General features: G+C 36.5%; 1 protein-coding gene across 3 annotated transcripts in view; it reads right to left on the reverse strand.

Annotated features, from left to right (window-relative positions):
• The window catches only part of COL11A1 (collagen type XI alpha 1 chain), a gene marked incomplete at both ends in the record, with an annotated part of 144770 nt that overhangs the window by 70494 nt on the left and 49834 nt on the right, over positions 1–24442 (reverse strand). For all 3 annotated transcript variants that reach the window (XM_080348715.1, XM_080348716.1, XM_080348714.1), the window contains 18 exons: positions 514–567; positions 1785–1829; positions 2295–2348; positions 2756–2800; positions 2889–2942; positions 4288–4332; positions 4445–4498; positions 7741–7794; positions 8388–8441; positions 8555–8608; positions 9977–10030; positions 14002–14058; positions 14311–14394; positions 16726–16800; positions 19598–19660; positions 20016–20057; positions 20990–21052; positions 23100–23345. In XM_080348715.1, the coding sequence (XP_080204841.1) occupies positions 514–567; positions 1785–1829; positions 2295–2348; positions 2756–2800; positions 2889–2942; positions 4288–4332; positions 4445–4498; positions 7741–7794; positions 8388–8441; positions 8555–8608; positions 9977–10030; positions 14002–14058; positions 14311–14394; positions 16726–16800; positions 19598–19660; positions 20016–20057; positions 20990–21052; positions 23100–23345 (1197 nt within the window). The remainder of the gene's footprint in view (positions 1–513; positions 568–1784; positions 1830–2294; positions 2349–2755; positions 2801–2888; positions 2943–4287; positions 4333–4444; positions 4499–7740; positions 7795–8387; positions 8442–8554; positions 8609–9976; positions 10031–14001; positions 14059–14310; positions 14395–16725; positions 16801–19597; positions 19661–20015; positions 20058–20989; positions 21053–23099; positions 23346–24442) is intronic.

Here is a 24442-nt window from a genome sequence, read left to right on the forward strand (position 1 = left end):
AAAATTACTTAAAAGATTGTGGAATTTATTGCAGAACCCAAGAGAAGACTTATCTAGTTTTAATGTTCTATATCTTTATTTTAAACTGTGACTCATTTTTAAAACAAAATACATTTATGTCTTTGTTCCATATCAGTGTTGTTAATCCTTCAGTGCTCAAAACATTAACTGATCCACTGTTTTTCTTTCTTACAAAATTTACACTAAAATGCTGCAAAATTTAAAGGCAATTTAATGAAACTAAAGGTTAATAGAAGATTATTGTTTATGAGAATCACTCAGGAATCCTTTTCCTATTTGCACTTGTCAGTCTTATTACAGGAGCATAGGAAATCTCTAGTTTTGCCAAGCATGTGGTCCCACCCAACATGTAGCCTGTTACTAACACTATTCATGTTTTGGTCTCATTGACATCCCAAAATTTTTTCAGTGTGTCTAATACAATATGACTTATATACTTTTACCTAGTAGAAGTTTTTCAGCATTCAAGGGATGGAATATTTGGGTACTTACAGGAGGCCCATCAGAACCAGGAAGGCCAGGAAGGCCAGGCTTGCCTTGAGGTCCCTAAAGGCATGAAGAGAGACACATCTTAAGAACACGAGTGAACATTCTATCATTTGCTAGGATGATGGAGGATCATCCTTGCAGAGGACTGGTATGCCCTAAACCAGCAAACTACCTTAAATCTTTTTAGCATTTTAAAACAACTGGTGAACCCACCCCAGGTGTAGACTAGCTATAAGAAAAATAATAATTAAAAAAATAAAAAGAAAATGAGGAAAAAACCCCACCCACCCATATTCAATACATTTAACTCTAAGACCTAAGGATATAAAATGTAGTTATACATAAATCCCTTGATATGGCTAGCAGGCATAAATAAAAAATATAAAAAATTAAACCCAGAAAGATATTATCGTATCATACGTAAGTGCAAGGCCAGTTCTTACAATCTTTAGCCAATATAAGTCCCTCACACCTTTCAATGAGATGCTTGCCTAAGAACAGTCTTCAGAAATTACCCTATGAACGTGCACACACACAACACAAGGTCAGGAATTATTCTCCAGTGTACACAATTAGCTATTATTTAGAATTTCAGGAATAAAAGTATTCACCATATGAAAGTTACCAACAAGACCAAAAGGCAAAGAGTTCAGGTTACAGAACTCCAGTGTTCATGGTTGAAAGGCTTGGTACATCTTTGTGAAAGCCTCTGGAATGCGTGTATTGTGGACATAGCCCATTTTGCTAGAATAATACTTAGGCACACAGGCAGATAAAAAACTATGTATATTGTTTCCTAAAACCTCCTTCAATTTCTCATAAACTGTACACTAAACAGCGAAGAGGAGTAAAATTAAAGAAGAATCAATAGAGTAGGAATTTAGCAAATACGGGAGAAAAGCAAAATTAGTGTAAAATTCAATAGTGACATTTTTGAAACTTTGTTATAAAAAAAGAGATTAATAAAAAGAATTTTCATAGCTTGCTGTGAAATTAATTAGCATACAAGTACACACTGTTTAGTATTGTCGATAGGATTCTGAAGCTAACAACAGAAAATTAATTCAAAATAAAGGGAGGAAATGATGCTTGTGAAAAAGTGTACATGAGAGGAAAGCCAGGCCTCTGTTGGTTATTTACTTGATGATTTCTAGAAGATCTACTAATTTTCAGATCAGTTACTAGTCTTTAAAACATAGCAGAGCCACTAAGCACATGAGCGAGGCTGTTGCACAGAACTGACTGTGAAATACCAGAATAATGCTGTCACTTACTTTTTCACCAGGAGGTCCAATAGGACCTTGTGGACCAGGAAGCCCCTATTAAAAAGAAACCAGTGTGAGAAACCAAGGAGAACAATATACATACATTCACCCTACTCAAGGCCCCTCATTAATCTGTTTAAACACACTGGCAAACATAGGTGGCTTTTTTTCCCTCCTTGCAAGTTAGATCAGGAGTTTTGCGTAAGCCCTTTGCACAAGCCACTATTTTGGCAGTAGGTCTGTAACAAGATCCTATTCAGAACCCTCCTCCAGGTGTGGCCGTTCCTGCTGCATTCCAGGAACACTGAATGAGTCATTTTTCTCCTGAATGAAAAATCCCCCTGAAAGCTTACTTGAAAACTCTGCTCCCACTGCCCTCAGCACATTTGTAGCATTATTTATAAAATCCTTGAAGCTTTACCAGTTTCGCACAGAAAAAGCTAACCTTTTAGTGATTTCCATTTATTAAACATTTGCTGCACATCGCATCGTATTTCTTGAGAGTTATTTTACACTTACTTGTGGACCTGGAATTCCTTGCTGACCAGGAGGTCCTGGTTCCCCTTGAGGACCCTACCATGCAAAAAAATACCAAAGCATTAGATTTGCATTTCTGCACTACAAATCTTTGTTGTAATGACTAAAAGGAATACAAACTCAGCTTTGTTCCTCCCTCTTTAAAGTCTACCACAAACTTTCTATCCAGTATAATATTTTTTTCATGCTAATGAATATCATGGCCTTTTCTTTAATAGAGAATAACAACCCACACATAAAATCTAAGCACTGGAGTCTATGGTGCTAAAAGAATTTGAGAGAAAGCATGATTTGGCTTCTCTTTTCTATGTAAAAACATTATAAATCTGAATATTTTGACAGAAAAATTTAATTAAATGGAAAGGATGGCATAGTGGCAGGGACGAGAGAATGTGGAAAGGATTCTTAGAATCCACTCTCTTTTTAATTTCCAGCTTACTCACCATGTTTCCTTTTGGGCCTGAAGGTCCATCAACACCTGCAATGCCCTACAACAAACAATATAAACATGAACGACTTTCAGTGCACTTCCATTTTCCTTCGGGAAACTGCAAATATAAAACAGTTCATACGTACAGGTTGTCCAGGGGGACCAGGTGTACCCCTGGGACCCAGTAATCCCCGTGGACCCTGTAAGACAAGAAACACTTACTAAGAGCTGTATGATTTTTTCTGAACAAGAGAGGCCCAGGAACAGGACTGGGCAAGGAATACCACAAGGAGTAGGAAAGATGAGGAGAAGGCAGTATGGGGGTTGAGGGAGAAAGAAAGAAAGGAAAAAATTAACTGATAGCAGATTCTCCTGAAGGCCACCATATGTCTGAACAGGCTGTCAGTGGAAGGGCAAGCTTTGATTTAGCCACTGTGTGGTCACTTCAGAGACAGGTATGAGATAACTATTTATATTTGCTGATGCAGAACATTGGCGCAGCATCTTCCACTGAAGTTGCAGCTGTGTATTGGCCTGAAGGTCTGACCTAAAGAGTAGCATACATACTTGTATTCCTGTCTTCAGAAAATCCGCTGGTCTGTCATACTCTATACTACTATTCTAAGTGTAAAACAGTGCTTTTCTCTCTAGTAAAGACCAAATAAATAATTTTAAATTACCAATGATTTTATAATAATAAATGCAAGGCATTCTGGAAACCAAAATCAATTTGTCTCTCTTACCCTTAAAAAATCCCACAAAAGACCAAAGGCTCTTCTCCTAAATAAGGTGATCAAGATTTGGTCTACAACATAATATTTTGTCCTTATACTATGAAAAAGGATATTAGTTTTCATCATTTGTGTCATTGTTCGTGTCATGCTGCAAAAGTAGGCAGGACCAAGTCACCAATCTCCTCATGTATGATACAGTCACAAAACACTAACATGTACTCTGTAGCAGCTTCCTATTTTGTAAGCAGGCAGCAATATATCATACATTTAGGGTAAAAATCCCCTTTCTGAGGCTTGACTTCTTGCCTGCAATGCAGAACTCTGCTCTGCAGTGACAGCACCTGCAGCATTCCAACTGACAGCAGTGGAAATTCTGTATGTGAAACATTTGTAAAAATAAACAATGAAGCACAGTAGTGTGAAAAAAGAGAAGAAGCCAGGTCATATTTTCTAATAAATAGGTGTTTGGAAAACATTTTCAAAGCAACATGGGCTTGGTTATACTCTCATGTATCAGGGACTGCAGTGACTGATTTTACACAATAGCATAAGAAATAGCCTTTGCAATTCTGGAAGTTGTGTACACTTTGCTGGATATATCCCTGACTTAATTCTAATCCTCTAAGTAGTGTTTCACCCCTAACAAAACAGTTAATTTGTTTGCTTTCTAGCCAGAATCAATATTGTCTATATACACACACATAGAGTAATTTTTATACCTGGAATTCAGAACAGTTCAATAGAAAGGAAAAAAATCTGAGGGTGATTTTTGCTTGTAACAGAAACAGAAGAAAAAGAAAGCACTGCTTACAGCTTCACCTGGGAGACCTCTTGGCCCAACTTCCCCATCTTCTCCCTGTTTTTGTACAAGAGGAATAGAAGTTTTAGGAAAAAAGAACAAGTGTCATGAACATATTCCCGTTACATGAGGATTCACTATAGATTTTACTGTGTAAATAGCAACTCACTCTTGACCCATCTTCACCAGGTAAGCCAGGAGGTCCCTGTGGGCCACGGTCTCCCTGTAGAATAAGGAAAGTTATTAAAACATTATATTGTTGCTGGAAACAATAATGGATGGGAAGGAAAATGAAAACAAATGTGTTAACTGAAGTCTGATGTGTTAAAACATGTCTTGACACAATGATACAAATCTGCAGATTACAGTCATTGGTAAAGTCTTCTATTACGTTAGGATAAAAACAAATGAACATTTGAAATAATGAACTGTTTGTGTTCATAAATTTTTACTCTGCAACTATTCTTGGCCTCAGAACATCCACAAACTATTGCTATAAAAGGCAGCATTTCCCACATTTTCCTTTGTCTCACTGACACCTTCCCTCTCTCCCTACACAAGATATTACTGCTAGTAAAATAAGGCATGTGTACATGGGTCAGATGTTAATAAACCATTTGCTGGGCCCTGGAATATACACAGTGAAGATCACTAACCCCCTTTCAGAACCACGCACCCTGGCTCCAGTCATTGAGAGCCTGGGGACTGATTTGTCTGAGGCTTTGGATGGCAGCCAGATTTCCACACTTCCCCTCAGAGGTTGGGGCTTTTCAAGTCTATATATGCAGAGCCTCAGTAGAATCTGGACCATACTTTTAGGATTTATTTTTCTTTCCCTATTTCTAAAGAGAACTAGTGTGCTTCATAGCTCAAACACCACTGACTGACCTCTGTCTGGGCAGCAGGTTTTTAGACTGTGACTTCCTTCTGGCATTGGACAACAACCAAGTATTCATGCTGTTTTCCTTAATTTTATCAGTGTTTCCAAGGAGCCTGACCACTGCTGTGGATCCCAGCAGAGAAATATGGAGTCACTCTTTGATGCCTCCATTCTTTACTCTTTCAAACTTTTCTAGGGAATTTTAGGTAACTTGCTTTCTTACATCAGAGCTATCTAAGATTACAGATGTCAGGATTTTATTGTACTGCTTTCTGTCCTCCGTCAGTTGGAGTTGGCATGGGATGGAATGAAATTCTTTGAACTGCACTTCTATATCCGTAAGATGAATTAATACAGGAGTTTCTGTATTTTGCTAAGTTTTGGAACTACTCAATGTGATCTGCTGGTAGAGCATGTGTTTTTCTACATGCTAAATGCTGAAAGATGACACATGAGGCACATGATCTGTGCTCTAGATTCCAATTAATAACCAGGTGAAGACTGACTTGAGCTTTCAAATACTGAAATAATTCATCCCCTCAAGGGCTACCTTTCTTGCCTTGCAATCACATGGCTCTTAGGGTTAGACTAGGAGCTTGCATTCAGTGTCCTGATATTGCTGTGCAGTAAAAACAAAACTTCTTATCATTATCAGCACTCTCACTTCTTCAATCTCTAATTCTTTCCTTCAAATGTTCTGTTAAAATCTGAATTTCTTCTTACTTAGACCTTTTCTTCTAGCATATAGTGTCTTGCTTTTATACTGGAGAAGCATTATGCATCTAGTAGGTCTAAATGAGAAAAGTTCAAAGTCATAGATATTGAGGCTAAAAGGAATATTACACCATGTGGTCTGATCTCCCCTACATTTGAAGTCAGAAAATCTCATCCAGTAATTCCTGTCTGACAACTTGTGTTTGACAGAGGCATAACCTCAGAGAAACATCCAATTTGCAACGCATAGTTCAAATATGACTAATTCTGAATGACGTCCTACAACTTAAAGGTTTTCAACATCAATTCTCTTACAGATGAAACATAACTACAACAGAAAAAGTGTTTCTATTGTTTTTCATTCTGTGCTCTTTATTGCAAACCAAAGAGAACTGAATATTTGCATTATATGCTGTCAGTATATAGGAATCCAAAGAGCTACAGCTATCTGATCTGGCTTTGAATTGAGTTGCTTTCAGAAAGATCACAGTGTGCAATTTTACAGAAGATTTCCATAGGCACACAAGAATGCAGTGATCTTTAAATAGTGGGATGAAAGAAGTTACTAAAAGAAGCCATGATTTTCATTATTGTTTTGCAAATTTCAACCCAAACTTATTGTTCCATTTTAGGGGGGCTTTATTTATTTATTTGTTTAGGAAATATGAAACAAACAGAATATTTGCAAAAAAAATTCTTTATGACTCACAAGGTTCCACAGATAGACAATGCTAGTATTCCATGTTGGAAAGGAGACACACATTCCCTGACTTTGAACCAATTTCTGCTCAGCCTTCAGAGTGAAGTAGTGGCTAGAGCTTAATGCCTTGCCCCCTCTGCTGGTCACGTCCTGATCACACTGGATTTCAATTCTGTGACGCGCTGATTGCTTTACACTCTTTAAGTAAAAGAGGATGAAGGAAGAGGACTGAGACATTTCTGTATGACACCAGGAGTTCTTTCCGAACTGCAAACAGAACTCAAACGAGTATCCTTAGATGCTATGACAAAGAATTACATTACGGGCCAGCACCTGACACAGTTGAGATTTCCTGGGAAGGGCACCAACTGCACTTACCCATTGAAGGGTAAGAACTATAATCATCCCTTGGTCATCAGGCTTTAGCACATATGGGAATAGTTCTTTTGACATCCCCCCTCACTGTTTCTTTTATGGTACATAGCACTTACCAGCACAGCAGTAAGAGCCGGTATCATATTCAGTAGAGCATGTTGTTACTGGCATCTACATTAGGGGTATAATTTAAAGCAGAAATCCTCTGCTATGATTATTTCTCTACTTTGTAGGGAAAGATCCACTCTCATCCTACAGATTGGTATGACATAAGCAGCAAGTACATTAGTTGTTTTAAATATTACTTCAAGTTTTCCTAACTTATCTGATCTGACTCTAATACTTCTTTAAGCTGCAGTTGTTGGAATAAGCCTCACTAAACAATTCAGTTTGCAATTCAAATGCATTTTTTGAGCTAGCTTCTCAGCAGGTTAAAATTTGTCTTGCTCCTGACACAGAAATTTCATGCTAATTTCTTTTTCCTATTTCCTTTAACAATAACTTTAAATCCAACAGGCAAATTCCTTAGCTAAGGAAAATCAGAGCAAAACCTAGCTGAAGATGTGAACTGAATTCTGAAAATATTTTAATATCATTAACATATATATGAATTGTTGCCTATTGATTGATATTACTGAAATGTTTAGTGAGGAATACATTATCTGACAACACAGATACTATTCTGTAGTGTGAAAAGCTGGCATTTCCCCCCATAGTCCTTAATGCTGTTCTTAATGAATAGGGCACTATTTCTGTGACAGTATTAATTTGTTGTATAAATACACATTTTTCTTACCCTGTTACCTTTGTCACCAGGGAGGCCAGGAAGGCCATCAAATCCTCTGTCACCCTGGGAAAGAAGAAATCGCAGCTTTAGTAAATGACTATTACATTCTGTATTACTCTGAATAAATGGTGCCTTCCCTCTAGAAGATAATTTCTACCCTTGGTTATATGTACACTTTTATTATTGAATGACATACATGGAAGGGAGCGCATAGACCAAACTTGCAAAATTTATTTCTATGCATTAAAGCAAGAGAAGATGCCACACCAACTTTTTCACTGTGCTGTAATTATGCTATTTATAAAAAGAAGTCTACATTGAAATGAAAAGCTTTATTCTACCTGCACTTTGCAGATTCAAAACTTACTTTACTATTACTAATACTCTGTAAACAGAAACTGACTCAGAGGGATAGGAATCAGGCCCCAAGAATCAATTACTTCAAGGTCAAACCTCTAGCCATTACCATTAATTACCATATTTTAAATGGATGATTCATTCTCAGCTCTTGCATCTGACCCAGCTATCTGAAACCTCAGTATTTTCACTTGAGAGAAGAATTTTGGGTTGGCCTGGAAGAAACTGTGGTACCTACATAAAATCTCTCTAGCCCATTCCAAGACTGAATTAAAGCCTCAGGTCTCATTATTATTTACCTTGGCACCAGGTTCTCCTGGCATTCCTCTGGCACCATCAGCTCCAGGACGTCCCTGCAAAAATCCAAAGGGGCAAACATTTGAAAGTGCAGTGAAATTAGTTAATATTTATATCTATTTAAAAAGAAATTATTTACCAGAGCAGGATTGATCCATATGCTACCTACCCTTTTGCCAGGTTTTCCACTTGGACCCGGGGCACCTTGAACACCACGAGGACCCTGAATTTAAAGAGTGTAATTCTTAGAATCACATTCAAGCCAGCAAAAAAGTAGTTAAATATCTCGCCTCAAGAACGAGACAAGATTTTTTTTATACACAAAGCTGCATTTTTTCCCAGGAGATGGATTCTGGTTTCCAAATTCCCGTGAGTTTTAATACAACACAGGCATCTAAACTGGCCTCAGCACTACCAATTTTAACACTAGTTTTCATGAGATTGCACTATATATGGTGTAATTGGTCCTTTTAACATAAAAGCTTCTTACATTCTTTTCATGGCTTTGAAGATCTCAGTCCTGTGGTTTGAAAACCCTTCTTCTTCTCATGCCAGAATTATTTTAGCCACATAATAATTATTTTATATTAGATTATTTCATATCCCTAACTCATACACAAACATGAGTTGTGCTGGCAAACAGCTCACATGCTGCCTTAGCTTTACACAGCACAGCTTTAACTGAAGGGAGACCAATTACCCCAGGTGGAAAAACCTAATTCCACTTTTCAAACATGTAACTTTCACTGACGGATGTGTGGGCATATGGTTCTGTGGTAGCTTTCTCATCCCCCATCCAAATGCATCTTCTTCAGGTTAAAAGAGCAATGGTAAAGACTAGCCATCCAAAAATACTGAGTAGGACAAGAAAAAAAAAACCAAAACCAAAACCTAAAAACCTAAGTAAGCAAACTGGAAGACTCACAAGCTGTTCAGAGTGCCTTTTTGCTTAATTGCTTTGTTTTTCTTGCAAATATCCATGTGAAATTATAAGACAGGCACTCAATAATGTAGCAAATACATGAGACCACTTGAGATATGGCAAAATTATTGTTTCAGAGACTCCTATCATGACTTCTTTAAGAACCCCATTACCTTTAGGTTTAAGCTGAAAGATTTTAGTATGTTTCAGTGATCTCTAACATAACTGCACAAAAGCTGATATAACAGTAAGCTGAGAAGCATGCACTGATTCCGGAAGACTTATTCTTGCTATGTCATGTCTTTCTTGAAAATATCCCCGTCAATTACCGACTAAATTAAACCTCTCTCATCTTATGAGATCTGATAACATCAGAGCCCAAGGTCATACAGTTGCAGACTGACATGATTATTCAACAAAGAGCCTGAAGTGACAATATTAAAACAGGTTTCCATGTGATGACACTCTACATGTGACAATAAAGATTGTTACTTTCATATTTCAAAATGAACAATCAGGCTATTGCATTTAATTAGGATAGTATTGTAAAAGTATTTTTTTCTTCAATTGCACATGGAAAGCATATCATTGATTGATTTATTCTATGTTATATGAATGCATTTTCTTAAAGATAAACATGCTCAAACATAACAGGCAATATTATTGTACCTGGGGACCTGGTTCACCACTTTCACCCTTAGCACCTGCTGCTCCAGGTCCACCCTTGATGAAAAAAAGCAAAACATGTTGCTTAAATATACAAAAAGCTCATGAAATGAATAAGTTAGTTTTTATTTCTATACATTAATTTCAGGGAGAAAAAACAATCCATCCCCTATTCATTAGGAGGTATGAATTCACCATTTCAATATGCAGATAAACCCTGATATATCGTTGTCTGGACACAGAGCCAAACTGGGCCGAAAAATCTATTACCAAAGAAAACTCCCACCAATTTTAATGGGATCAAATGTAAACCTTTCTTCTCTATTAATACTTGAGAGCTAAATATGAGCACAGTAAAAACGTAACTAATGCAAACAGAAGTGCATCTGCTGTAGGGAAGGTAACAGAAATGAAAGCTGCCTATTTTAACTTTATCTGTTTCTGTGTTGTACTGAAAATAACAGTGTCTCTGAGTTCAATCCAAAGATCAATATAGTCAATGAAAAACACCCTGTCTCATCTTGCCATAAACTTCAGGGATGTTTTAATCCAGGTCTTTGCACATCTGGCCCTGAAGAAGTAGGAAATCTATATAACTGCATCTCTTTACTATCATTAAATGATGATGCTGATTTTCAGAGTAAATACTTCTCATAAAGAGACCTAAACTAGGCTAAGATACTGTACAAGGAATCTGGGGCGGAACTAGTCAAAATTAGTTTGTGTTTTCTTAATGGCAGTCTCACAAAAATAGACACAACAAAACAAAAAATCTCCACATGCTCATACAGAATATAGACTCAGGGAAGGAACATGCTGGAGTTCACTATTATGGACAAAAGAACTTTTGCATTTCTGACCTCTGAAACAGGTCATGACCAAATGTATGTATTTAATATGAAATTAGTCTTGCAGACCTTGGAAAATTGTTAATCTTCTATATTCACCATAGTGATCACTGAAAGAAAGAAGTGGTCCCATGGCTTGGCTTAGTGCTGAGTCTAGCAGCCTGGAGTCGAAAGAGTCTCACTGACCTTGCAATTATTGAATCAAGTCCTAAGCAAACTGGAAATCAGATCCCGAGCTGATACTGGCAGTGGACAGATCAGTGGTTTTTGGTAGGTGGTGACTGTTTGGGTTTTCCTGATGTAAGCTCTGCTTTTAATTAATATAATTGATTACATTTATATTTTGTATCCTATGTTATTTAAGCATCTGAACTCCTGACTCAGTTGAAGCTAGACTGAGGCTTTGACATTGCTATGTTTTAAGACTTCTAATAACTGATATGTTTCTAAATGTATCTTACAAGCTACTAGATTAATTTAACAAAATATAATTCACATTAAGAGTAAAATCTCCAACTATTTCATTCTTAAAATAAGCTGGGCACACAAACAATTGACAGACCAAGAATCTCTAGTTATTTCTGGAACCATAGGCCAAAAATGTCACCAGATCAAAGAGCTGGATTTCTAGAGCCTCCTGGTGGCCTAGAAGCATAATGCCTATTAATACTATACATTTGTTGAACTTTGCAGGCAGAAATTCATGAAGGGTTTTAAAACATGAAAGCATGAGTATGAGGGCAGGTCATGTGTCAGCTAAAGGTATACAACCCACTGTCAATATCATACTGGTCTTTCCTGGCTTACAGCACTTCTATAGTTATTTTGTCTTTATAGACTGAATGTTATCCTGCAGATCTCTTGATTTAAATACACTGCTGTAAATAGTGAACTACTTTGTTAAATAGACTCAATGTGTTTAACTGTTTCTAAGTATTGCATACCTAATCATGATCAGAGTCTGTGAGCCAAATTCTCTGCTTGGTAGCAACTATTTATTTTGGAAAAATTGCTCCAGGACAAGCTTGCTCTTGTATAGGTCTGCTTAAAAATACAAATAAAGTCCAGTGATTTCAGTTTCTGCAAAGTGAGATTCTGGTGGGATATTTAGCTGAAATTTACCTGAAAACAGTAGATTTCACCTAGATAAACAGACTGGTCTTATAAGACTGGCCAATTTTGAGTATAGCATAATCCGGAACAAATTTTTTTATCCTATATGAAGATGAGGTGAAGCACTACCAAACCAATTGAGAGTACAACCTAAAAGAGTTTTAGTGTCTTGTAGCTTTCAAGGGTCACTGAGGAGAACTAGGATCAGGGAAGAACATGATCCAGAGTATTCCTTATGCTCCCCCAAATATTCCTTCAACAGTATGTAATTGCCTTATGTTCCTCTGGGTTTTCTTTGTTAACAAAATTGGTCACTGGAGAGAATAGTAGCAAGAGCCACTGAAGCAACCTTTCTGTTGCACTGTGTTGCTATAATTATACACAACGACATGGACAGTAACCTGGCCAGTATTTTCTGTTGGTAATAATAGGATGCTATACTCATTTTTGTCCATATGCCTCTCCTGCTTTCAAATTAACAGATACTGTACATTAAGGAAGGCGAGGATTAGAGGGAAAAAGAGGAGGCTGGAAGGTTGATAGTTACCGTTCACCTATGGGCTGTGGCTAAAGAATCACATTAAAGAAGGAAAGAAGTGCAAAAGAAAGGAAAGGAACCGTATTATACTACAGTCTCACCACTTATAAGTTATGACCCAATCTCCACAACTGGGATGAGTGGAAGGAAACTACTTTGGAGGAAAATTTTACTGCTTTCTCAGGCAAGGAGAAAACCAGGTAGCCTCCAGCAACTTCTGTTTCTGTCTTCTATGTGTGCTGTAATAGTTCTGACTGGCATATATCTGTAGTCACTTTTTCTTCACAGAAAAAAACAATAGGAACTTGCTTCATCGTTTTCTCCTGGCTACCCAGTCACTTGTTCTCATTTCTCAATAGCACAATTGTATTCTTGTCTGTGTTTTACAATTAGGTGTTTATCTGATGTAATGAAAAATGCTAACACTGTGTCCATTACCATAATGATGATAAAAATAAAAATTACAGCAGAGATAGATCAAAATTTAAGAGGCCAAATACTTGCTGACCTAGCTGTGCCATTACAGCAGACAAAAATAACCATTTCTAAATGGAATGGATCTTTCAAATAAGGATGCTGTACTTACTGTAAAAGAGAATTTTACTCTACATTACAGGATAAATAAAATCATCTTGGAGAAAGTTAGAAAAGACTGGTCTTTGACAAAGCTTATGATCTTGGCTGCAGCATTTGTTATTTTATATCATGGTACAGATGCTTTATACTAGCTTATTGAAATCTAGTAAATGCTAAATTACCCGATTTAGTGGACTATTGAGTCTGAAAAGTATCCATTTCCTGAATGAGGAAATTGCAATTGCAAGATTCATCAAGTGGCTTTGGCTTGCTGAGGTTCCTACCTGGTTTTATTCTTTCATTTTGAGTATTGTCTTTTTAAAGTGTTTGTAGGGATTACAGAGGCAAACCTATTTGTGATCAAAAAGTTGTTTTGCACGTAAGCAGAAAAACTCTTGTGTTCCATGTATAGATTTTGTACAAATATTAAGCTTTTTCAACATCCACAGGGCCACTTTCAAGATCATTTGGTATTAACAGTCAAGCCAAATTCATGACTGAAGTAAAAAAAGTACAAATCTGTGTGGCTCTTTATAGGAATGACTCTCAACTCTGCAGATTCAGCTTAAATAGTGAGCCACAGTCATTCTGCACACTCTTGCTTCAGTATCTCCTTCTGTGGAGTTTCATATTTACCACAAGAAATTTTATAAACATTATTACATATTACTGACTGTAGAGGCATGTGTAATTACTTATGTAAAACTATTCACTGGTTTTGTAAACCTACCAATGTGCTTTATCCAAACAAACCAAAATTTACCATTAAAACTGATTCAGTATTCAGGATGCATTGTAGACCTTGAATAAGAATATAAACCATGGCTTTAATTATATCAGTTTCTTTTCAAATAAAGTAAGTACAAATACAGAGGTGTAGGCAAGGCCAGAATGAGATCCATGGACTTGCATTACTGTGTTCTTAAACCTGTGCCCTTGTTCTGTTTACATACCACAGGACCTGGTCTTCCAGTGAGTCCCATGGGACCAGGTGGACCTCTCATAGCAATCTGAGAAAACAAACAGAACAAAACACCAGTTTTCAAGAAAAAGTTACCAGCCAGCATACAAATTCCATATAAATACAATTTCATAATGCATTAGCGAATAGCTTGCATCATTGAGCCAGTTGTCAATAAGGATGACTACTCCAATGAGATGATGCTTCAAGATCTTTACTTCACAACCTGCATGATATAAAATGGAACTGTTTTGGAGCTGTACCCTTGCAGCAGTTTTGTTTGTAGACTCCTTGTGCTCACCCTAGCTTGCTGAAGAATAGCTTGTGCTTGAGCTTCCTGAGCTGAGATTGTTGGACCCTTCTCACCATCTCCACCAAAGCGGAACTGCACGAATAAAAACAAGAAAAGAAATCAGAATATATGAAATTAAAACCAGACTTTAGTTCATCCCACTAACTTCAGAAGACTGCTGCACTGAGGCCACTGGATCCAGCATGAATAATAAGTCACTGGTAACAGTTTAGAACTGAAGCGCAAATCTAATCCCTTATTAACAAATACTTTACTGTTTTCGTAGAAGTTTGATTTTAATTTTGTTTGCTTCTTTGCTTGCTTCAAAAGAGGCCAAAATAGAAGTTAATTGTCTGCAAAACCTCAATAATATAGGTATCAAAATTGACTAATTATCAGTACATTGGTGGCTACCCAAGAAAAATGCAATTCAATTTAAGGCAGACTTTAATTTGAAAAATATTTGGTATCTAAACTGAAACAGTTTTGTGTCATTTCTGACAATTTCAAAATCAATTACAGAACAAATTTTAAGTACTCATTCCTGCACTCTTGGACTGTCATTGCTCATGAAACTGCTAGCAGGAGCTTTGCAATGTTGCAGAGACTCTATGCTGCAACAAGAAGCACGGCTTTCCAAAGGTATAGCATAGGCACACAGGATATCCGACCCATGAATCTTTCATTGCCCACACCATTTGTCTAGTTTTCCTACACCCAGACATGGCATCAGAACTGAGGTCTTTCTCCTGCAGTTCCATTGTTATCAGAATAGAAGGATTTTTTGGGGGCAAATGGTGGAAAACCTATGGCTTTAAGCCCCAAAAAATGAGCATCTGACTTTCTCTAAAATGAGAACTAGCAAGCCTTCTATCATTTGAAAAGAGGCCAGGTGGTTTCTAGGGATCTGTATTATGTGGAATCAACCACATTTTCAAAATGTTCTTCCAAGAAAAAATGCCTACATGAATTGTCGTGCATCCATTGAAACGTGAAGCCATTTTGATGAAATCAAGCCCCACACATGATAACGGAGAGCCACACATCCCACAAAAGGTGTTTGCCACATGTTACTCAGTGTTTTGAATGTACCTCTGTGACAAGACTTATCCACCACTGCTAGATTCAATTCCACCTGCTAATTCCTTTATACCAGGATGGTATAAAGTGAGCACATCCTCTGTTATACAAAAAGATAGTGGTTTCTCAGTGGGGATTATAAATGTAGAAGTCAGGATGATGGTTAAACTACTAGGCTGGAACTCGAGAGACGTTAGGCCAATTTCTTCCTTCCTGAGAAATTTCTTGGTTTACTTGGTAAATTACTTGTGGTGAGACTCATTAACATCTAAACATAATGCTAGCAAGATTTTGCAAAGTGACTGATAGGTTAAGTATTAGTCCACATTTACCACTTTTAATGGAGCAAACTAATAAAAGATAAATTTTGCTCTGCTGGCACAGCAATTACAGACAGAAGAATAATACGCCAGAGGAATAGTGGCATATCTCTATCAACTAATTCTTGGTAAACAAATATTGCTGTTAGACAGCCAGCTGTGATAACAAAACTTCATGCAAGCACAAGGTCAAAAACATTACCTTATTTTAGTAAAATTCCATCGATTGTTTCATAAATAGAAAAGAAACCTCACAAAATCATCCTTCCCTCATTGACACTGATGGAGTTCTGCCTCCTGTATCAGAACTGCAGCAACTACAGTTCTGAGACTTTTAACTTACTTTGCTTTATTGCCCCTTCATATACAGTTGCTTTATCAGTTCTCTGGGACAGTAGTACTCATCAGATCTTTCATATACACACATACACTTAGGAATAATGAATTCCACGCACACAGTACTTTTCAGACCACAAAGCTGCAAGCTACATTAACAGTTTTGGGCTTGTTCCTCCACCTGCTAAAACAGATGGTGTTTTGCTTTGACTCCAGTGGGAGCAGAGCTGGCTATGTGAATATATTTCTATTCAAAGGATTCACTGACTCTTCAAAGAGGACATTGAAGTAAAATTTTAAGCATGGAATACTTAAAATTCTCCATGTCAAAGAGACTTGGAAGCACACAGGCCTGCTGGGAGTACAGGTCCTTTGTGCAACAGCAAGCTCCTTGTTTAGGACATATAGTAGCAAATAATAGTTACTGTTGAAAATATAAGGAGGATTTCAGTGGGTGTAATACAAACATGTAGGTTCCAATCTGGCAGTCATGCAGGAACTAAAGCATATGTTTTATTTGAGGAAAAAAGGTACCACATGATCTTCAAATGCTTACACCATAGAAGAAACTGCATCATTTTGCACTCCAAAGACAAAATCAGATGAAAAAAGAAAACACTGATACAGTTTTTGGAACAAACTTCCTCATTTTGGAGGCTGGTTACCCTGTAACTATAATACAACTTACCGGCAACATTAACATGGTACCTGGAGGACCTGCTAAACCATCAGCACCAGGGAGACCAGGGCGACCAGGGGGACCCTAAAGAAAAAATGGATGAGAGAAAATCGGATGAGAACAAAAAGATAGTTACATAAGATAAACCTTTTGAATCACTCATATACACTTACACTTGTATTCATAATGACACACTTGGAGGTTTAACATTCTCTTTGTTATTCATCATTAGTGAGGTAATCAAAGAACTGAGTTTGGGGAAAACATTCAGCAATAGGAAAGAAAGCTATACAAAGACAAACTATATTAAAAAATGGAATATGGAGTACCTAGTTACGGAGGCTCTGCTCATGATTTCAAAGGTTGGGTGAGAGCTGAGATTTGCATTGCGTTCAAGTCTTTGCTTCATTTGACATAGAGAACTAACAATGCTGATTCTCTTTCCAGCCTTTGAGTAGGCTTCCTTTTCAAAGGCTACATTAGTTCTGCAGCTATAACTCAAAATGCATTTTTTATGAAATCTAGTTCTCCCTGAAAGTTTAAAAAGAGCTAAACCTTTTGTGTCAGCTGGAGCTGAAGACTTGTACCAATGTGTGTACATGACGCTCATCATTATTGATCCAACATGACGGATAGATAAACATTGCTGTTGTGACAACAGTTAGATTTAGATTTGCACCTTTCCTCCCAGCAATCTGCATGCTGCATTTTTACCAGCTGAGGTTGTCAAGGGCAGGAAGGTCCTGGACCAGGAGTGCTGATTTGTCTGCTGCATGTCTGCCAGACAAAGCACTCATTCACCAGAATGCTCTCTGCAGGGTTGCAATGACAGACCAACAAACATCAAACATTCTAACTGGTCCTTTCTGCTGCTCAGTAGTTGAATAAAACAATGGGAAAGCTGATCTGAAACAATTTGGTGTTTTTTTCCCCTCTTCAAGAATTAAGTGCAGCAGTCTGTTACTGAGTCTGTTTGAGCTCTTTTTTTTAAAAAAAGCCTGAAGTATCAAAAAATAGTTCCCTACTAATAACACATTACATATAAATTTTAAATTGAGATTTATTACTAATTCAGATGTAAAATATTGAATACAATGTTGTAATTGTTGAAAAGAGTCATTATATATGCAGCCAATTTTGAAATCAGTTTACAAAATAGAAAAATAATTGAATGCACTGGCAAGGCACCCAAAGAACTTTCACTCTTGCCTGCAGTGATTTTACGCCACATGATTATGCATCTTTGTGAAGATTAGAACTGAAAGATTAGCTCATAAGATGCAGATTAGATTACTGAAGATGAAACTGAAGACTGGAATAGTTTTTCAATTTCTTCTTAAATTGCACCTTTTTATATGAGTGAAATTCATCCCTACAGTAAGTAAAAGTGAGACCACTTATGATCCTCTCCAGAAGGGTATATTCATTCATTTCTCACTTGTCTTATACCCATTATTAAGATTAGAATGATACAATAATTTAGTACAAAAACTGAAGCACCATAGGCAACTATAAAAAGTGGTGGATTTCTCAACTAATTGTTCTGTAGTTCTGTGCTTAAACAACATTCTCATTCTACATATTAATGCACGATATTTAAAACTAAGTAATGTGCTTTTCCTGAGTGGCAATTTTCTCAGAGTATCGCTTTTCTAAATTTTCTGCCTAAGATGAAAAGCAGTCAGAATAGTTATAGCAAGAGCTAAAGCATTTGTTCATATACACTAATTGTTGATTAAGTAAAAAACCAAACCTGTCCATCTATGTTTAAAATTTAAAGTTAAGACATGTTATTTCATTAGGATGGAATCTAACAGTGGAATCCAGTTGCAGAAATCTGTATTCTCATGAGTTTTGGTAACTCATTTCTATAATTATTTATTTGTGTGATGTGTCCTTTTTTTATATTAAACATGAAGTCTGTTCCACAACAGGCACATGATGTGTTTAGTCAAGAATTTCTTATGATGAATTCACTAAGCAGTTATTTTACAAAAGGATTACTATCAGTAGTTATTCCATTACAACGTGTTAAAGTTCCTATTTTATAAGTTTAAATTCCAAAATATGTTATCTAGCTAATTCCCAGGGAAGACATAAGAAAAGAGTGTGGATGCTGACTTACTCTCAAGATGAAGCATTGTTGGGATTTTAACTTTATCTCATTGTTCAGTGAAGTAAGAGCATCTTCTCAACATGTTGTATACACAAATACAGAATGAATATGATAGACTCATCAGTAAACTATCACTCATAAAACTCAGGGAAGTTTTTTTGGTAGCGTATTTCCCTCAAATAAATACATTTAGGCTCTTCTAAAATGTGTTAGTTGTAGCAGTAAGTAAAGGCTTGTAAGAACACATAAGACTAAAATAAGATCTTAAATTATATTCATGAGTGGACAGGGTTCTCATGCAGTATGTTATTTAATATGGCAAACAAACTCTGCCTAGATCATCTAAGTATTATCCATCACTTTAAATATTTCCATGTGTATTTTGATTCTGCAGAGCTTGTTTTTCTCCATATCTCTACATGTTATAGTTGAGGTCCTACTGATTTTTTAAAAACTCTTTCAAATCCATAGGAAATGTTTGTACCTATTGCTTTATTATTTTTCAAAATACTTCAAATCAAAACAGAGAAATACAAACAGGAACATAATTTTCTTTCTGTATTTACAGTATATATTTCTACCACTAAGGAAATCTTTGTCCAAATTCTCAGTTGATTTGCTCAGATGAGTAAATCAGCCTCAGTTTCACTGAAGTTTCTTAACCCATGTATATATATTTCAGATCAGGATCTAACCCACTTAACCTTGTAGCAATTAGTGCAAGACATACCACAAATACCTAGGATAATCTGTTTGTTGACTTACCCTTTCACCAGGGTCACCTGGAGGACCAACAGGACCTTGTAGACCTGGGGGACCTGTAAGACCCTATAGAAAATGAATGACATTATTATGATGAATGTTTGCAGCATTTTTGAACTATTTTTTCTCTGGAAAGTTATGCTGAACACACATTTGGTATAAGGCAGCATACTTTTTTGTTTTCTTACAAAGATTTATAGTCAACATTCAAAAGTCCAATTTTCACGTGCATTCATCTTGCAGCATGCTGCCACTTAAAATGCTTGAAATCACCTTATTTTATTCCCTTCTACAAATGCTAAGTCTAATATACGATTTGGGAATTATGATAAGAGCAATATTAACTGTGTCAACTCATGAATACCAAAGCACAGTGGAGAAATCAAATGAAATAAAAGGAAATTGTGATTAATCTACTTACAGCAGGTCCTCTTGGCCCTGGTGGTCCCTCAATGAGCATGCCCTACAGGGGATGAAACAAGATATTAAATTTGTCTTGTCTTGGGGAAAAATATAAAACATCTATTTAGCTGAACTACTAAAGTTAACATTTCTTAGTGTTTTGATAAACTTTTCTGGGGATCTTCCCTCCACAATTAGTAGAATTGGAATCTGAATTGTTGTATGGCTTTAAAAGTGATAAAGATTCCTAGGCAGGAGGGATTCTCACACGACTTTTTTTTTTTTTTTTTTTTTTAATGTTGTTAAAAAATTTCTGTTAATAACTTTGGCTACTCTAAGTTGTGAGTCTTAATTCTTTTTTTTGAGTGCAGATGCTAGTTCAAATTCCAGGTCATGGTAAGACCTACGAATATATGATCCTCACTTGTTCTTGGTTTTCCATAGGAAGGAGGATCAGACCAAAAAGCTGAAGCTAGTCGTTGTAAACTACTATTCTACTATTTAAAATTCTGTAAACTACTGATCCCTTACCGTGCTTATGACCAAGTTGTAATCTCTGAAGAAAGTATTTAATTAAACTTTTGGCAGTATGATTGCACCAGCACAGGTGGAACACACAAGCATTTATTGAACCTCTCAGATGGACTTCCTTGCTCTTGCTGAAAGCTGTAGTTACAGTGTTACCTGTGCCTAAGGGGAAGCTATCTCTGTAGGTCTGTCCAAGCTGAAGTTACTAAATGGCCTGCAGAGCAGATCCATGCCCTGCTCTCCTCTGCACATATTTAAGCACCATGTGGTTCATCAAAAGGGAAGGCTGAACTGGCTACTGTCTCTTATTGCTTTTATACCATCCACACTGCAGGTGATAGTTTCAGAGATCACGGATAAGGTTACTGGCATCCTGTCATGAACAGCATGGCTTGATAATGGTGTATCAACAGTGTACAAATGTTACATAGTGCTAAAAAATACATTGCCCCCATCTGTACTTACAGGTTCAATCACAGCTGGTTCCCCCTTTTGGCCTTTTTCTCCATAAGCCCCATGTCCAGTCACCTAGCCAGTAAAAACAGCCCCAAAAATGAAAATAAGTAGAAAGTCTAAGGACCTAGCACAATAAAGAACTGTAGCAATCTGTAACTGAAAGCTAAAACTGGAATTGATCTGTCCTACAAAAAATACATCACAGGCACAATCATATCAAACAAAGATATTTAATGCATGTGAAATGTAAAATGCAAAAACTGCATGCATACTTTTCAAATTATTGGATATTGTCAATTTGTAGCTTTCCAATAAGATGCAATGGCTTGCATCCCATTAGAAATTTGGACTTAGAATCTAAAACTTCTGTGTGCAACTCACAAAGTTCTTTCATATTTGAATGAACGTATTCTTGACAATTAACAATGACTCTTTATGGTGCTTTTTTTTCTTTCAATAGAGTGATTCCACATTTGCACTAAAATAGCTGAGGATTTGAAAAGGTTGAAGATAATGTCACAGTATTTCAATATGAAATATTTTGGAAAAGAAAAACAGATATATAGATTCATGGCTTGTGCAATTTTTGTTGATTTATAAAGGCAGAGATCTCACTAGTAACAGTGCAATAGTTCACAAAAATCAAGTAGCAAGTGCTATGGATAATTATGTTTTATTACATTAATGAAAATTGGTTGTAAAAATGACATCGAGTCTCCATCTTTGGAAATACTGCCCCTTTTTTGAAAGTTCCCAGGTGTCAAGTACTTTTCGTCTTGCCATTTTTGTCAAAGGTGTTTTAAATACATTCATGTGTCAAAGGAAAATGATATGATATCTCTGGTTCAGCAGATGGGAGTTGTAATAAAGTTGGCACAGGTCAGAGCCTGGGTTCTCATTCAAGCTCTCTGACTCTCTCAGTTTTGTAGCAAGGCATTTTAAGTTGAAATTTACACCACAGGATTGAGTCTGCACTGTCATTTGCTTAATGCAGGCAAAAACGGTGCCTTATGGGCTCTTTGCTTTGCAGATAATCTGACCTTTTCTGTGTCATTCTGCCATAGTGTCCCCATCTGGGCTAGAAGGAAAAAAGTAAGCTTGTATCACATTGCATAGATAAGGATCATTAAAAAATACAATGACCCTAACAGGCTTTAGAAAGGAATGATAAAAGAAATACAGAAGTATGGGTTTCAAAGTTGGCAGAGAAAAGCAACCTCACAGCATTTGCTGTTATTTCTTGTATCCTTTGTAAACTAAAGTTTTGAGTTTGTGAGGAGAAAATAAAGGTAAGACTGAGCAAATACTGCAAACAAAATTCTCCTTTCCTACTATAGTCAAGGCCTTCCCAATTAAAAATCCAAATAAGAATTAATTTTGCTTCCAGTCTTACTCATATTAATTTTCTTTGCAGCTTCCACAGTCTGGTAAACTGATAAACAAGGATCTTGGCACAACTAAAGGAAAATTAAAGCCTTGCTGTTAAGCCTGTGATTAAGTCAGAGGGAAAGAGCTATAAAACACACACAAAAGAGCATGATTCACAGGATCCACCATGTCATCCTATCTTTCCTTATATATCCCAAGCTGTTAAATCACTCCCACAAGTCATAAACCTGTCACAATTGACTAAGTTTACTTTCATGGAAGGGTTCAGACCTTCACCTTCCCACTCATGAATTTTCCCCCTGTAAAGCTGCAGAAGTGATAGGATTCTAGACACTTATATGCATTTCAATTTCTTAAGGTAATCATATGAAAATAATAATTACAGTACTTGGATTAGAAGTTTATTTCTTTCCAGCTTTAGCTCTCATTTTGGAAGATTTTAAAACCTGTTCATTTTATAATTTTTCTTTAATTCCACCTCTTCTTTCATCTCCCTCCCATCTTCAACCCTCCCTTCAGCAAAAGAGACAAAAGCCTTGCATTTAAGAAAATCAAAAGTTCAGGATTACTAAAAGAAGAGAATAGGCCTGCTCCAAAGCCTATAGAAAGTAAGAATATATCTAATATGGACAAGTAGCTCTGGATCAGGGTCTGTACAGTTCTGAGTCTGTACAACTGTAAAAGATACACTAAATTAAATTATTCTGCATTATACCTCCAATCAACTTACGCTGGTTTCTGTGATATCGGTCTCTGCAGGAACACCTGGACCAAACTCCTCATTAGTAGAATCAGTTGGTTTCTCTTCATATTCTTTATATTCATAAAAGTCATATTCGCCTAAATCTCCATCTACCAGCAGATCAGATTCACTGAGGTCTACTCCTCTGCTTCCATATTCAGTTTCCTCAGTTTTTTTATCATAATCCTCTCCAGTTATGTATTCTTCAGCAAATACTTCTTCAACAGGATTTTGCTATTCATATCAGTAGCAAAGATTTGGAAATAGGAGGAATACATGGGTTATTGTTAGTAAAGCAATGTAAGCATATGCTGATCCACCATGATGACTTGTCAAAAGAAGAAAGAACAGTAGAACTACAGCATATTGTCTTTTAATTAGAGTCTGAAGGAATGGAAGTCCAGTCTTTCAGAGTAATTAAAAGATCTTTCTATTAAGTAGTACAAAGAAGTAATATCTTTTTAAAAATTTACAAAAACACTGAATTCAATATATCCAGTACGCTACGTGTGCTGCCTGCTTAATGTTACTTTAGTGCCAAATACGCCTAAATTTCCCTGCTTGGTTTCACACTTACAAGCATTCATGAATGGACATGTGCACTGCAATGAACAATGAATAAATTCAGAGCTTTTACCAATAGCAATGTACAGGAAGTGCAAGCAGCACTTCAGTTAAGCCCAGCCTTCTACATTATTCTGTGTTGATAAATACCAATGCTGAGCTAAATGTTTCTGCTTCTTTTCTCTTGTTAATGATTTTGCACTTTATTTATCACTTTAAAAATCATGGTTCATGTCTATCATGGACATTTCTATGCTTTTTGTCTGAGTCAAATTCCACCTGCAAAACTCACATTAATTCATTAATTTTATTATTTCTGAAATCTAAACTTCCATCTTCAAGTACGTAAACTGTCAAACCAAGCAACCAACTTACAAGCGCCAAAGCAGTTTAAAAGAATGCTATATTTGAGATGTACGAAACCATTTTGGGGGCAAGGGGGGAGTAAAAAAGAGTACTATTTTATTCTGTTACACAGGTCTCTTGAAAGGATAGTATTGAAAGAAATAAAAGTTCAGATATTACTAATATGAGATCGATATTCTAGACGGTAAGACAAGATGAAGTAGTATAATTTAAGAATATATTAAGAAGCTAATCAACATTCAGAGTAACCAAAAAATATCTTGATCTAATAGTGATATTGAAATATATTGCAATTAAAATAGAAGGCCGGGTTCTGATTTAACAGTTGCTGAATTCCATTAGCTACTGGGCTATGCCTTTTGCCTTATAGCTAGAGTAAATGCAGATCTGAACCAATTCTA

Source organism: Nesoenas mayeri (assembly GCF_963082525.1).
Source record: "Nesoenas mayeri genome assembly, chromosome: 8".
In the NCBI taxonomy this organism is placed as follows: domain Eukaryota; kingdom Metazoa; phylum Chordata; class Aves; order Columbiformes; family Columbidae; genus Nesoenas; species Nesoenas mayeri.